The following is a 15854-nucleotide window of genomic DNA, read 5'->3' as shown; positions in this document are numbered from 1 at the left end:
TTATTTACTTTTAGTTCACTTTAAGCAGACAATATTGGAATATTATATCAACATTTGAGACATGTAGCACAAAAAAACACACAGTCATGTTAACATATTCTCTATTCTCCCCTCTTTCAGTTAGAGGAGACAAATTGAAAGGAAATACATTTACTGCACAAAGAATTTCTGTGATAATTTAGCTCCTCATCTTTTCAAAGTCAAATTAGTTTTCTGTATGAGCTCTCAAGTGCAACTGATTCCAAAACACATTTTTCTACAGACAAACGTGCCTTCAAAACAAATCAGGAGATTCTCATACACTTGACACATATGGGTTGATTTTCTTAACGTTTTTTTCTTTTGAATGTGTAAGTGACTCAATGAAAATAAAAGAGGAGTGTATGAATCTAAGCTTTCAGTGTTGTACAAGTGAAAATAAAGAAAGATCAGAAGAGAGCTATAGAGGAAAGCTGCTGTTTCTTTTGAGTGACAGTGACACTGACACTAACAGACATCAAAGTGATGATGTCATATCCCCTAAATTCGACCTGACTGTCACCATGGTAATGAGTTGCTGCACAAGACTACCAATTGTTATTGAAGTGCACTAGAAAACATGCCATTCGCTTCACTTTCTCACGTTTCTCTTTTAGTCAAACAAAACTCAAATTGAGATTTAATTGAACTCTGGGCATCTGAATTCCTGTCTTGTCAGAGAGCAGAAGAGAGAAAAGCACCTTCAAACGTTCAGGGAAAGGGTGGAGGGTGGGTATTGATGGGTGGGAAGAAGGAGAAGCCTGAAGAGTCTAAGAGCGGTGCACATTAATGTGTATGAAATTAAAACTGGATTGTTATCCTCTCAATTAATTAAAGGCCATTAGAGACTAATTGGGCAGAGTCTCATTATTCAGCCTATACTCTTAACCAGCTGCTCATTGAGCAGAAAGAAAACAAGTTACAGGCGACGATTAAGAGAGAAATTGATGGATAATTGGTTTGGTACACACAACATGTAAGAAAGAGCACCAGGAGGAGAGAAGTAAGGTATGGGAAGACGAGAGCCAGAAGGTGAGCAGAAAACAGCAAGCAGATTGGAATGACTAAGTGGCATTAAAGCATAAAATAAACACATATTACTTGTGCATGTTTTTTTTTCAATATAAGTGTTGGCTGTGAATATATAAGCATGAACTACAATACTTTAACAGCATGTAGTTCAGTATGCATGCAAAGTGTATTGAAGTGCGGTAAAAGTATTATAAAATCCCAGTGAAATCTATTTATTTATTTATTTATTTAAACACACACATTTATATATATAAAAGATATATATAAAAATAGTTGAGTATTAGGGTCAGAAAGCCTAAAAACATCAAACAGCACCTACATCACCACATGGTGGATTCTTGAATCCACTGCCACTTCAATGTATATCTAATGAGTGAATATAATCAAGGTATTAATCAATAATCAATATTTATCCTTCTACATATTCATTGATTTTAATTACTGCTTCAAGCTTCTGACATTTTACTTAATCGTAGAATTACCTGTTTGTTTACTGGAATGTGCTCTCTCCATGTTTTGAGAGAGGCACCCAACATATGTAAAAAACATTTATTTAATCCTCTAGCTGACCAAAACATCCGAGGTCATTGGGGTCTCTTCAGCCTGTCACTTAGGCCTCGTTTACACTGCAGGTCTTGATGCCCAATTCTGATTTGTTACCTTTATCCGATTTTTTTGACCGTCCATTTACACGTTCTTTCAACTGCGACCCATATCCGATTCATGTGTTTACACTTGCCATCCTATCTGAAACATCGCGCATGCTTAAAGGGTTAAATTATCTTGCACAGATGGGCGGACGCGAAATATGCTTGATGCTAGCTCTGCGATATATGCGAAGTTCGCCAAACATCACCATGATTTTGAGGCGAAGGAGGATGAAAAGTGCCATCATTGCGCATATGCTTCAGTTATTGTGTGTGAGAGAGATCTCAGGACTGGTGGGAGCATATTGGCTTTAAATATTGGCTTTAACGAGGAGCAGTGGGTCCAAAATGTGGTCCCTTTTTTTCTTCTCTTTTTTACTTCAATGAAACGTTAGATTTCTGTGAATTTTCTAATAAAAGATCGAAAGGATTAACAATGCATTTTTATTTCTATAGGCTTCTTTGTTCATATTTACCAAGGGTGCCAATAATTCTGACCAGGACTGTATATATAGGGTGTGTATATATATAATTGCAAATATATTTTATAATATATGATTATATATATGGGTGTATTATGGATGGATGGATGGATAGATGGATGGATGGATGGATGGATGGATGGATGGATGGATGGATAGATAGATAGATAGATAGATAGATAGATAGATAGATAGATAGATAGATAGATAGATAGATAGATAGATAGATAGATAGATACTCTGAGGAATGGGCACACTCTTTCATGTGGGGACGGGCACACTCTTTCATATGTGAGTCCCCACACAAACAAAAAGGAAGACTAACAGACATGACCATAAAATGAGAAATATGGTGACAGGCACATTAGCACACTGACCATGTGTACAGATAGAGAGGGATCATATCAAAGTGTGCTATGAATATCTAAACACCTACTTGCGCACACACACACACTCGCACGTGAGTGCTGACCCAAGTAGTCTCATGCATGAATACATACAAACACACTCACACCAGTTGACACTTGCACCGTCCCTACCACACATTCTTACTGCAACGGCAGGGGCCCTCCAGATGTTCAAACTGAAGAGACATTCATACAAATGTACACTTGCGCACCTGCATGTCTGACTTACGGAGAGTTTCTGACTCCACGCACACTCTTTGTACCCATCCCTCTTCACCCACACACACATACAAACACACACATGCACCATGAGGAGAGGTAGTCTATGGTCTCTGTGGTCTCTTTTGGAATTTCCAAAGGCTTGTTGCTAGGCAACAAGAGGAGCTTCTCTGCCCGTAGTGATACGATGAAGGGAAGTGGATTGGAGAAATGGAGGGGGTGAACACAATACTTTAAATGTATTTTTAAAACTGCTCCACAAAGTTACTGCTATCCTGTTACTTTTGCATCTATTTTTAATCCAGTTCATTTCAATTCATCCATTTGACATTTGGAAATTAAGTCTAGGGCTGAATTTATTAATAAGTAAAACTCTAGGCCTATTGGGTAATATACTTTTTTGGAAACTTTCTGATATTTGCGCATTCACATATCAGGACTTCATTTGCATATTGAGATTTTTCGATGAAATCTTCTAACCATGTGTTTGTTCCGGTGATTATGGGAAAGGAAGAAAAAGAGGATTGCGCTTGCCGCAGTGTGTCCGTGGGAGAATGACATAAATGGATTATCTCGTGTTAACGGTACAAGCAAAGTAAAAGGGGGAGGTGAAGAGGAAACAATTTCTGTTCCTTCAGTGTGTATGTAGCAGGATGAATATGAAGTTGTTATAATGAATATAATTTGCATCCCTCTCAAATTTAACTTGTGTATATTTTAGACAGTTTTGCATGTTATCTTAGTAATTATTATTATTTAAGTGCAGCTACTTCAAAGGTCTCATTTTGCTGTGAGACACAAGATATTCCAACATTTTAAAGTTTGTTGCATAATAATCGTGCATTTTTCTTCATTCTGTTGTACAGTGTTCTTTTTTTTTTTTTTTTTTTTTTTTACCAGGTTGTTTTATATCCTTCCCCAGCACATTAGCCTGAACCTCTTTATTCTTGTCCCTCATGTGCTGATAACATACAATGCACGTTTGGAAAAAGAAAAGCAGTTAAAAACTGATCAACCTAGTGAGATTCCTATGGCCTACTGACTGATTAAGTTTTAATCTAATGCTTTGGTTCTTCTGTGTGCATATCTCTACGTGTTGAATTAGCCTAATATAGATATTTAAACATTTATGGACTCCATTTAAAAGTCTGCACAACTCACCCTAGGCAAAAAAAAAAAAATCTATTTCATATTCCTTTGGTTCCTCTTCAGTTCATGTTTATTGAACAGATTAGCTTAAGAAATTGCCAGTGATTTAATGTTAAACAGCCACAACTGTTCATCCTGTGAGCATGAGTTTATTTAATTGTTCTTTTCAGTGTTACCATAATTTTACTTAATTTACTTTACATAAATTAGGAAGATTTATGAAATATGTTATGAAGTATAGCACATGCAAAGAGCTCACAATCTCTGCATAAGGAGTTGTGCGGATGTAGTGGTTGCTTTTGATTATTCCACTTCTTGCTTCTGTTGAAAAGGCTTTCTTTGAACTGCTCCTTATATTGCACATGCGTTTCAAAGCGCTCTTAAATGAGATACATGGCGCTTCTAGATAATCCTCTGTGCCAAATTCATTTCCACATCTCATTTTCAGCTCCACATCTCTTTACTGCTTCACTACTGCCCTCTATCTGTCTCGAGCTGAGTTATTGCTCTGTGAGGATTTTATGTTGCCGTGAGTGACACATCGTTTTCACCTACATGTGGCAAGACACATGTCAGGCTAAATAGATTTAGTGTTATGCTGGGTTCATATGCACTTTATAGTAAATTCTTAAATAGAAGGTATGGCAGAATATTAGTAAAAATTTGGGGTTGCATCTATTTTATTGTGCACCAATCATGCGAAACAGGCTGAATTTCTTTAAAGATAGGCAATTTCGGAGAGGCTAGCAATAGCAAGCTAGCTTTGAAAGCATAAGGGCTGCATCCAAAAACTTAAAAATGCTGCCTTCGAAGGATGCATTTCAAGACAGGAAGGCATCAAGGCATGTGCGAATGCAGTGTTAGCTTCACTTCCTGTCTCCTGAGATACCTTCATCTGAAAGATTTTTAAAGGCAGCATAGATGGATCCTTCACTGCTTTTGATATCCCACAATCCTATGCATTCCATTTGGTGACAGTTGAGCTAGAAAAAGAAAGATGGCATATCTGAAAGTTGCAGTTGCTGGTCAGTTTTTGTGTAAATGTACGTTTTTTTAACGAGAAATTTCTACTGTAGTAATTAAATATTTGTTTAGTTTTCACCAAAGCTTTCTCTATTTTGCTGTAGATCATTAAACAGTTACGCTGCCTCAGAAGTCTGTCCAAAATCTGTTTCAAAACACCTCTTTCAAAACACATGAACACGTACAGCCAGAGCAGAGTCTGCAAAGCGTCACGAGAGATGGCGTTAAATTACCTCATATCTCAAAGCACAAAACATTACAATAATAATGAAGGTAAACAACTTACAGAGCTCTGACTTGTACAACCTGACTGCTGCAGTTTATTTTTTTATTTAACCAGGAGAGAACCTCACTGAGATTAAAATCTCTTTTACAGGAGTGTCCTGGCCAAGATAGGCGGCCCAGTTATTCAAATACACATATAACAATAAAACAATACAACACACAATATGGTATCATTAAAAGTACAATCTTGGAAGCACTTGCAAATCACTAAATCTTTTTCCAGTGCATGCATAAGTGTTCTAAAATTGCTGAAAGACACCAAATGATTTAGCCTCAATTTTATTTGGAGAGAGTTCTATTCTGATGGTGCAGCATATAGTTAAAAGCTGTTTTACCTAAATTAGTTCTAGCTGGAGGTACATGGAGATTGTAATAAGACTGTGAACGCAATGAATAGTTACCAGCTGCTTTTTGCCGAATCATACAACAAAGATAAGGTGGTAAAAAAAACAAAATTGCTTTGTATATCAATAAGTACCCATGCATTTTCCTTCGAACAGCAAGAGAAGACCAAGCAACTCTATATTATATAATGCACAATGATGTGTAGAAAACTTACAATTCGTAATGAATCTTAAGGCACCATGATACACAGCATCCAGGGAGGCAAGAATATAAGAAGGAGCATGCTCAGGAGAAACTCTAAAAAGGGGTTCCTGTTTGTTTGCGGCTTTCAGTGACTGCGTCTGGCTGCGTTTATGTCCAATTTTTATGCCCTTCCCTGGCTAACTTCTTGCCTCTGTCTAGTTCACTCGGATGCATGACAGTGCTTATGTTGCTCGAGTGCGGACTTCTGGCGGAACACTTCAATGTGTTTAAATGGAACGCCCTAAGCCCTTGATCACTCAAAATCCACAATGGAGCTGATTTATTATTTACAGTTTTTAAATAATTGGATTTGTTTTTCTATAAGCATGTATGTATGCTTGGGCTGTTGGAATAAATATAAAAAAATACACAAACAAAAATTATAACAATACAATAAACTATAAGTCAGCTTAAGGTTGCTACAAGTATAATGCAATTAAATGTTAAAATAACTCCAATATACACTAGTTGTGTGGGGTGGGGGTAATCGAGGGGACAAGGGTCTGTCCAAATAAACCACCCTCGCCCACTTTATGAAGTTGAACGTACTTCAAAATGGCGGCGGGATTCCCCCGAGGGGAAGTGCTTAGAGAAGTTTGCCAGTGTATGTCTAAAAGTGAAGTTAAACACAGGGGAATCACGCAATGATGTCCTACCTGCCTGTTAACATATGTATTTCCATACCTCTGTACACCCTGCTCGTGAAGATATCGCACGTCATCAGCGTGTTCCGTAAGCCTATGCAGAGTTGTAGTCAGTCCGCGACCGCCACAAACAAACAATAGCCACCTTTTACAGTTCCTCCTGAACCAAAACAACAAACTTATGCTGTTTTAACGCCGTAACCAAAATTACGAGATGGCAACCCGTGACGTTCTACCCGGGGCTGTTCATGTCCTCATCACTCGGATTTATGCGTTTCTGTGTCAACATATCATGCTTTCAAAGCTTATTGCTAGCCTCTCCTAAATTGCCTACCCTACCTTTAAATCCCACATTCTATGAAAACAATATACTTTGGCATCCCATTACAGAACGCTTTAGAAACTAAACATTAAATGCACAAAATGTTTTTGTTGTTCTAATAAACTAACATCATTAACCTTGATAAGTATAGCTTCATTTCATACCAATTATCTAATCTATCGTCTATCCTACATAATCCATTGAATTGGCATTTAGTGTAGCCTAGTGACCAAGATACGTTTTTCTAAAACATTTACAACCGTTACCAAAGTGTTGTTTTACCATTTTATCATTGGATAAGTGTTGTACACTAAATGTTGTGGAATATTTGTTTACTGTTTATTTTAAGAGTTTCAGGCCCATTTTGTACCCTTTTCACTTGAAAATATGCCTATAGCAGCTGCATTATGGCTTGAATGGTCGGAGGCAGGTATCAAACAAGTCTCAAATTGGATGGAAAAGTATCTTTATTAAAAGAAACATTTAAAATGTACCATTTAAAACCCCCAAACGGATTAAAATCTACACTTGGTCAAAACTCCGATTTAAAACGTACATTCACCACCACAACAGGTGCTCGTTCAGCAGGGCCCACCGCATTCTACACAAGAGCAGAGCGCGCGTGACAAATCTCCCCACTTCACGAGTCACTGGACCGGGAGCTTCCCTCAGCCTCCTCCCGCTCATCTGATCCTGAGGCGGAGGTTCATGAAGTGAAGTCTCTCCTTCTGCTGCAGCCCAGCGCCCGTTTCCCGCAGACACACACCTGTGGTCGATTGCCAGTTATAGCCGTCCGATTGAATCTAAAAGACAAATGTGATTGTTCAGGATTGTTTTTTTTTTACACCTTTCAATGTTAATGTGGAAAGATGTTTACACACACACCTCTTCTTCTGCGTCACACTTTGAATTTCTTCTCAGCGTTCTGGAGTTTCGCCACTATTTTGCGCTCGTGTCCACCGGGGTTTGGTCTGTTCGTGTTGCAACTCGCCTCCTTCTTCGTCCTGCCCTTGCGAGTAGTGCACTCTGTAATTAACAGAAAACAAGAATGAGTTCAAACTTAGAACCAACAAACATTATGAAGAATCAGTGTTGCCAGATCCCCAAAAGCCGCCACTGGACTCGACTCTCAAAAAAAACTACTTTACGTAAAGTTCATAAGTTTCAGAGTAACGTTAGGCTAATAATGATTATTACAACAACAACAATAACGTATAACGCTCTTGACAACCTACCGGTATAACGGTCTGTTAAGTTATAATATTCATATTCATCGTAGTAGCGGTCCTCAAAGGTGGTCGGTTCAATGTTTTTCACCTCAACGTGGTTACTCATTTTGACAGTGAATAGCGAAACTAGAACTTCAAGAGCAACAGTGGATAAAAACGAACAGAAGTTTAGCTCCGGAAAAAGTAGGAAAAAAATCGATGTTGAGTTGCTGTTACGTGTCTTCTTTCTTGTCCTCCTGGCTCGGTTCAGCGTTGTTTACAAGCCTGCAAGTGGCCCTCTTTTAAAGACGTGGCTCCGCCTTCGTTTCCTTCAGCTCCCCGCCTGTTGATGGGTCAACATGACCAGAAGGAAAGTTGCATCAGCTGCGAGTTAATGTTTGATCAGTAGACCTCACTTACTGCCAGACAGGATGTCCTTCAGAGCACATGACATTGTTCTTGTTTTTGTTTTATATTTTTCACTTGATAAGATCTCAAAACTTAGGTCTACCTGACATATGCGGTTATTCTTTATTTTAGTCAAAATAACTCATTTTTAAAATGTTCAGTTTGGCCTTGTCTAACATCCATATTTTCATTAACTCTCCCTCTCTCTGAGTGTATTTGCCTATCTGATAAAGATTAGATTAATTCAGTTAATGTTTGTCTCTCTGTGTTATTTACACCTGACTTTGTGTTCAGACTTCTCACGTCCCTCTGTGGACTGTGACCCGTTAACCTGCTTTGTTTTAAAGGAAATATTTTGCACATTTGTCTTTAGGGAGTATGCAAGGCTCATTTCAATAGCCTTTTGTGTGAATGTCTATTTACATTTTCTTTTAGTTTGCTTATTCGTTGTTGGAGATCTACTCCAGATGATTATTTTGTCAAAACAGTGTAGCCTAATTTGACTGACTATTAGGGAAAATTGTTTTTGGATTGCACATGCTGGTAGAAACAGCAGAAGAAATGTCTTTTGTCTTTATTGTAGTGTGCCTTTGGCTAGATTCACAGTGTCCTATCCTCTCTAATTCAGTTTATTCTCTTTGTCAGTGGTGCTTTTGTGCTATACAGCTATACAGACGCATTAAACGTGTGTAACCAAGCATAACAAACTGCATACAGTGAGTTCTGTCATCAGCACAGAGGATCATAGGATGCAATCTGCCACAATTGGCAAAATCCACATCCTCCACTGGCAAAGCAAAGCCCAATCCATCTTTCAAGATCCTCTGCTGTCCGGCTGCAAGCTGTTTTGTTCCTTGCCGTCAGGCAAACGTTAGCACCATCAAAGCAAAGACTAGCAGACTAAAGATTTCACCCTGCAGTTCATAGACTAAATAACATTAATAGGACATGTTCAAAGTTGCTGGTTAGCATGCCTATGCCTGCTGGCATATGTCATATACATCCAACAAGTACACGATTCAGAGGGCAAAAAGCCTTTCGCCACAGCCATTCAAAAGGCAAAATAAATTAATACTTTTGAACTTTGTAATGATCAAATAGTCCTGAAAAAATGTAGGTTTCCGCAAAAATATTAAGCAGCACGACTGTTTAATAATATTCTAATATGCTGATTTGCTGCTCAAGTAACATTATTGCTTATTATCAATGTTGAAAACAGTTGTGTACATTTTTTTCAGGATTCTAAGATGAATAGAATGAATCTGAAATATTTTGTAGCATTATAAATGTCTTTACTGTAACTTTTGATCAATTAAATGCATCCTTGCTAAATAAAAGTATTGAATTCTTTCAAAGAAAAAAAAAATCTTTATGACGCCAACATTTTGAACGGTAGTGTGTAATGTTACAAAAGATTTCTATTTCAGATAAATGCTGTTTGTTTGAACTTTCTATTCATCAAATTCATATTTTACTCAACTGTTTTCAACATTGACAATAATCAGAAATGTTTCTTGAGCAGCAAAGCAGCATATTAGACTGATTTCTGAAGGATCACGTGACACTGAATGAGTAATGATGCTGAAAATTCAGCTTTGACATCACAGGAATAATTTACCTTTTGAAATATATTAAAATTTAAAAACAGTTCACAGTATTAATTACTGTTAATAAAAAAGGACAGATTTTTTTGATCAAATAAATGTCCTAAAAATCTATATATAAAAAAAAAAACTTCTTACCAGTATTTGGTAGCTTAAAAAATAGGTTTTATACAAATAATAAATATTAGAGTCATTTTTTTTAACAAACATTCATCTTATTTTTTGTTGTCTATATTAATATGAAGTCTATGCATATTGTTTAACATTTGTTTTTACTGACATGCTCTCTGTTTGCACTCCATTGCACGAGCACATAAAGTTCTTTAGTCATTCCAGTGGAATTTGGCAGAGGTCTGCAGTGGATATTTTTGGGCAATGTCGACGTTTACAGTAAGACTTCTGTGGTTCTGTGCCGTTGTAATGAGAGAGATTCACTTCTTCTACTGTGCTCAAATGTTCCAAGATGTATTCTTTGGTTACCAGAGTGCATGAGCTACGTGAGAAATGAGTGAAGCGAATACTTGGCAAAAAATGACAATATTTCTTCTTCCAAAGCCACAAACAATAGGCTATTGAATATAGCACACGGTTAAAACCCAATGCACTACAATGTGTTTCTCTTTTTTCTTTCTGTCTAAATAGGGCTATAAGTTCTTTAACAGAGTTGATTCTGTTTTCTCTCATAAAACAAAACCTTTTATTCTCCCTAATCTATTTAATGTTTTGCTCTTTTAGTACACATTCTTCTCTTCCCCTTCCCCTATGTGCCTTGCACTGTTTGCCTTGGCTCTCAAATTAATATCATGTGAGAGTGCAGCGTGCTGTACAGTAAATATTTACAAAGTTATTGGCTGAGCCAACATTCATTCGACAACATAACAAATTTCTTCTTTCTTCTTGCCAGACCAGGATTTCTGTGCTAGATAAACCACCACTTATCTCCGTCTGTCTGTTTTGTTTTTCACCCTCCCCTCAACGTGTCTCTGTTGAAAATTAACTCCATATTATCTCATCGTTCACAGCCTTTGGACACAGTAAAGAGCAGGTCAGATATATGAGTGCTTATTACTTTCTGAATGATTTGTCTCTTTCATTTCATCCCCCCATATGGTCTCTGTATTTAAACTCTCTCTGTCCTCACTCTCTCATGATGGTACTTTTTTGGTTGGGGTTTAAGTATTAAACATAAATAACACCAGCTAAATTGCGTAAAATAAAACATTATGGCAATAATAAAACATTCATATTTTAAAAATGTTAATATAAAAAATTAAGCAATATTTAAAGATTAAGAACAACCCCAAAGACAACCTGATCAAACAGTGAAAATTCTGCATCTAAACATAACCCTATCTAGCCAAAAATATGTAAGGTTAATGTGGTGATAGTGATGATAATGATGAAGATAACTCGTGATGCTCTTTTGTTGCACATTATTATCTTTAGGCTATGTGCCCAAAATGCACGATAGTGGCAATATATTGAATAACAGTATATAATTAACAATTGGTAGTTGTTATTTATCTCTCTAAGGACTGGTTTCACAGACAGGGTTCAGATTAAGCCTGGATTAGGCCTTAGTTCAGTTAGGGCATTTAAGCAGCTTTTTATGTGCCTTAGAAAAGAAAAACCATTACTGATGTGTATTTTGTGACAAAACAATGGTACCAAATGCAAAAATGCAAGATGCGTTTAGTTAAAACATCTCAAACATTAATTTGATGACTGGTCCTCACTCCCCACCCCGTAGTTCTTTTTCAATAAGGCGTTTTGAAAACATGCCATGAAGTTTGTCCCCTCAATGTGTCCGTACGAGGCCTAGCTACAAAGCTATCCAATCAATGCAAAGCGAAAACAAATCCTAAAATTCGTTAAGGAAAGCGAAACTATAATAAATAAATGGTTTTCGATTATAGTTCGTGTATTTATACACAAGGTTAATCTGGAGAGCATCGCGAAACTGTGTGTTTGAAGGTGAGATTCACGCTTTTCTTGCTTATCTGTGCGCGCGCGGAGGGTGTGATCTGAGTTCCACCCAGTCCATGGCGCTCTATTATGTATGTAGATTTGAGATAAATATTAAAAAAAACACGCAAACCTAAATGCATTATTATTAGAAATAATGAATGCATTATAGCAACATTATCTTTGCCTTGTGCTTTGTGCGCGGCGGTGCTGTTTTAAGGTTTAAATTGTAAAGTGGAACATAATGAAATGGGGTCAAAACAAATAAACACACAGATTTTTATATATAACTGGAATAATTTTTTTCTTGCAGATACAATGGCTTTAGTTTCAGCAGACACCAAAATCGCAGAGTTGCTGAATGAGCTGCATCAGCTTATAAAGCAGACTCAGGTGAGCACTGCTCTGTTTCTCATGCATGATCACTGTAGTTTGGGTTTATGTGTTTCGGGAAACACCCCGTACCTTCACCCAGTGTTTATACACTAATCTCTCTTAAATACACAGGAAGAGCGATCAAGAAGTGAGCACAACCTTCTCAACATCCAGAAAACACATGAAAGGATGCAGACTGAAAATAAGAGTAAGACATGTTTTCCTATTGCATTGTCTACAATCAGAACTTTTCAAGCGATAAAGCATGTTATTATTTTCAAATCAGATTTCTCTCATATTTCTATATTTTTATTTCATTTCTTGTCTGAGATCTCTGTTCCATACTAAAACTGTTAATATCTTTCTCCTCAGCTTCTCCGTATTATAGGACAAAGCTGAGGGGTCTTTACACTACAGCTAAAGCTGATGCTGAGGCTGAATGTGGGTAAGGCTGAGGCTGAATGACTGTTGCTGCATTTGCTGCACCACTTTACTTTAATGCAAAGTATGCATTTTCACTGTGAGAAATACGTAATGACCACAAGATGATTTATCAGGTGATCTGTTCTTGACTTTATCTTTTTCTGTGTTGACTATTTGTTTTTCTTCTCACATGAAACATCTAGAACATCTTGTGATTATATAGCCCCATCTTGTGGTAATTTTGCCCAAGGCTTTCAAATGTGTTGACTGGAAAGACAGACTTTTTGAACATTTATTAACCCTATAAGCCTAGCCTACTTCATATTTGGTACTCAAATTTCTAAAGGCATGTTTATTAAGTTTATTTATTTCTCTCAATCATCACTGTATTGCATTGCATTCTATGTTTTGCCCCCTACAATAAAAAAACTACAGAGCTTTATATTTAAATGTCACCTTACTAAGACATATATAGAGTGACATCTGATATTTATATGCTTTTTATATGATTTACTTTACAAGCGATCAGAATTTCATCTTACTTTTTGGCCATATAAATATCAGCAATGGCATATTTTTGCTAAATTTGGGGCTCTGAGTAAAACTGAGGTGTTTTTGCCTCCTTTAAAGTATGAGCTCCAAATTCTGCTGTATCAAATATGAAACTCAACACACACAAAAAACACATTTTTGTTAGTTATTCCCCCCTAAAGTTTCAATAAACTGTTCCATTTTAAGAAATTATTGTTTTTTATGTCAGGTGTAAATTATTAGATTTATCTGCATCCCTCCCACAGTATACTTCACCGGGCACTTGACAAGATTGCTGAAATTAAATCTCTTTTGGAGGAAAGACGGATTGGTAAGTTTTGGATGTTAGTTTGTAAACTTGTGCATTTGAACAGTTGTGGAAGCTAATCGTCCCCTTCTCTTTCTGCAGCTGCCAGGATGGCAGGAGTGTACAGTGACACCGACCCACCCAGGAAGACCATGCGCAGAGGTGTCCTGATGACCTTGTTACAACAGTCAGCCATGACCCTTCCTCTTTGGATTGGCAAACCTGGCGAGAGGTACTGTTCAGTGTCTCCTGGTTTATCTCTTATGTTCCCTTCGTTTTAGAAATGGTCATTTATTCAGTGAATATTGAGTCAAAATGATTGTTACATTTCATTAATTCATACCTGTCTTACTCCTTCAGTCCACCACCACTGTGTGGCGCTATACCAGCAAGCAGTGACTATGTGGCTAAGCAGGGGGACAAGGTGGCAGCACGTGTGAAGGCTGTGGATGGTGATGAACAGTGGATTCTTGCGGAAGTCGTCAGCTACAATCACTCCACTAACAAGTAATCGTCTACCAGTTAATCTCCAGTTGATCTGTATATTTATATCTACTTGTAATTTTAAAACCTGATGGTTTGAAATGATAATGTAGCATCATGATGTTATCTTTTATCAGGTATGAAGTGGATGACATTGATGAAGAGGGTAAAGAGTAAGTTCAATGCCATTTTTTAAATAATATTCACCCACATCTAAATTCATACATTACTGTTCAAAATTTTTTTTTTTTTTTTTTTTTTTTATACTTTTATTCAGCAAGGACACATTAATATATAACGTTAAGAAAGATTTCTATTTCCAATAAATTGAGTTGTTTTGAGCTTTCTATTCATCTAAGAATCCTAATTTTTTTATTATGGTGTTCACAAAAAAAGCTGTACAACTTGGATAATAATAATAATAAATGTTTCTTGAGCAGCAAATAATTAGAATAATTTTCTGAAGGATCATGTGACACTGAACACTAGAGTAATGATGCTTAAAATTCATTCAAATATGTTTCAATTGTAATAATATTTCACAACATTACTGTTTTACTGTATTTTTTGATAAAATAAATGCAGGCTTCTTTCAAAAAACATTAAAAAAAAAAATTAAACTGACCCCAAACGTTTGAACTGTAGTGTTCTATGACCTGTTCGTTGTTCCTCTTTTTTTCCATCTCATTTCTCTTTTATTTAGGAGACACACGTTGAGTCGGAGAAGAATCATTCCTCTCCCACAGTGGAAGGCAAACCCAGAGTCCGACCCAGAAGCCCTGTTCAGTAAAGATCAGCTGGTGCTGGCCCTCTATCCACAGACCACTTGCTTTTACAGAGCTCTGATCCACACGCCGCCACATCGGGTGAGCGGAACAAGAATGAAAAGAGTTAAAAGACTGAGATGTATCACGATTTCTAAAGATGCTTCTCTAAACCCTCATGGGATTAATGTTGATAGTCTGTTAGAATATTTCTTGACTTTATTATGGGTTTTATGGCATCACTGTGTATGAGTAGAATAATAATAGATTCCACACAATATGACGCGTCTCTCTTCTTTTCCAGCCCCAGGATGACTACTCAGTGCTGTTTGAGGATACATCTTATGCAGATGGCTATTCTCCACCTCTCAACGTTGCTCAGCGATATGTAGTGGCCTGCAAAGAGAACAAAAAGAAGTGACAGAAATATAGAACAATGGGACATTATTTGCAAAAAGACCCCGCATGATTGTTGTGATTGAAAACAGGATATTGAGCATCCATTCTGTTTTTATGTGCTTTTCTCCTCTTTTTCTGTTATCATGTATATAGTGTTGGTATATTTTCTACTGCATCTTTTGTATGATGTTTTTTTGTGGATCTGGATACAAAGAGACCAACTGCAGGTGAATTGTGCTAAAAGTAATAAACCCTTTACATGTGAATGAAAGGCACACACATCTATTGTCTGTAATTTATAAAGGCAGAGTGATGCATGTTTTTAAATGTTAAAAATAGATCTTGAAAAGGGCTATAACACCACAGATATCCAGCGCCACACATTATACATTAATTTTTTTCTCATATTCATGTTGAATATTGAATTACATACATTGTTCTCATGGTGCATTAATTTTTTTCTAGTATATTCATTCTATAATACAATACTTTACAATAATTGTAATTACGTAATTTACAACTCGAAATAAATAAACAAATCACCTTATCTTACTAAATTTTTAATATTCAC

The 15854-nt window shown here is 36.8% G+C and overlaps 2 protein-coding genes across 2 annotated transcripts; one reads left to right on the top strand and one right to left on the bottom strand.

Annotated features, from left to right (window-relative positions):
- Positions 1 to 7265: 7265 nt before the first annotated feature.
- On the bottom strand, positions 7266 to 8469 carry nupr1b (nuclear protein 1b). Its single transcript, XM_084124902.1, has 3 exons — positions 8052 to 8469; positions 7702 to 7842; positions 7266 to 7619 (listed from the first exon to the last, which is right to left on the bottom strand). Exons 1-2 carry the CDS (start codon positions 8149 to 8151, stop codon positions 7715 to 7717), a joined length of 228 nt encoding a protein of 75 aa, XP_083981028.1. The 5' UTR covers positions 8152 to 8469; the 3' UTR covers positions 7266 to 7619; positions 7702 to 7714.
- A 3345-nt stretch (positions 8470 to 11814) lies between these two features.
- Positions 11815 to 15558, top strand: sgf29 (SAGA complex associated factor 29). Its single transcript, XM_084110536.1, has 10 exons — positions 11815 to 12010; positions 12315 to 12394; positions 12509 to 12584; positions 12749 to 12821; positions 13597 to 13661; positions 13740 to 13869; positions 13998 to 14144; positions 14258 to 14293; positions 14824 to 14986; positions 15189 to 15558. The coding sequence occupies exons 2-10, from the start codon at positions 12320 to 12322 to the stop codon at positions 15303 to 15305; spliced, it is 882 nt and encodes a 293-aa protein (XP_083966662.1). The 5' UTR covers positions 11815 to 12010; positions 12315 to 12319; the 3' UTR covers positions 15306 to 15558.
- Positions 15559 to 15854: the final 296 nt, after the last annotated feature.

Source organism: Abramis brama, assembly GCF_963993115.1.
Source record: "Abramis brama genome assembly, chromosome: 1".
Lineage (NCBI taxonomy): Eukaryota > Metazoa > Chordata > Actinopteri > Cypriniformes > Leuciscidae > Abramis > Abramis brama.
This window is presented reverse-complemented; position numbering and strand designations above follow the sequence as displayed.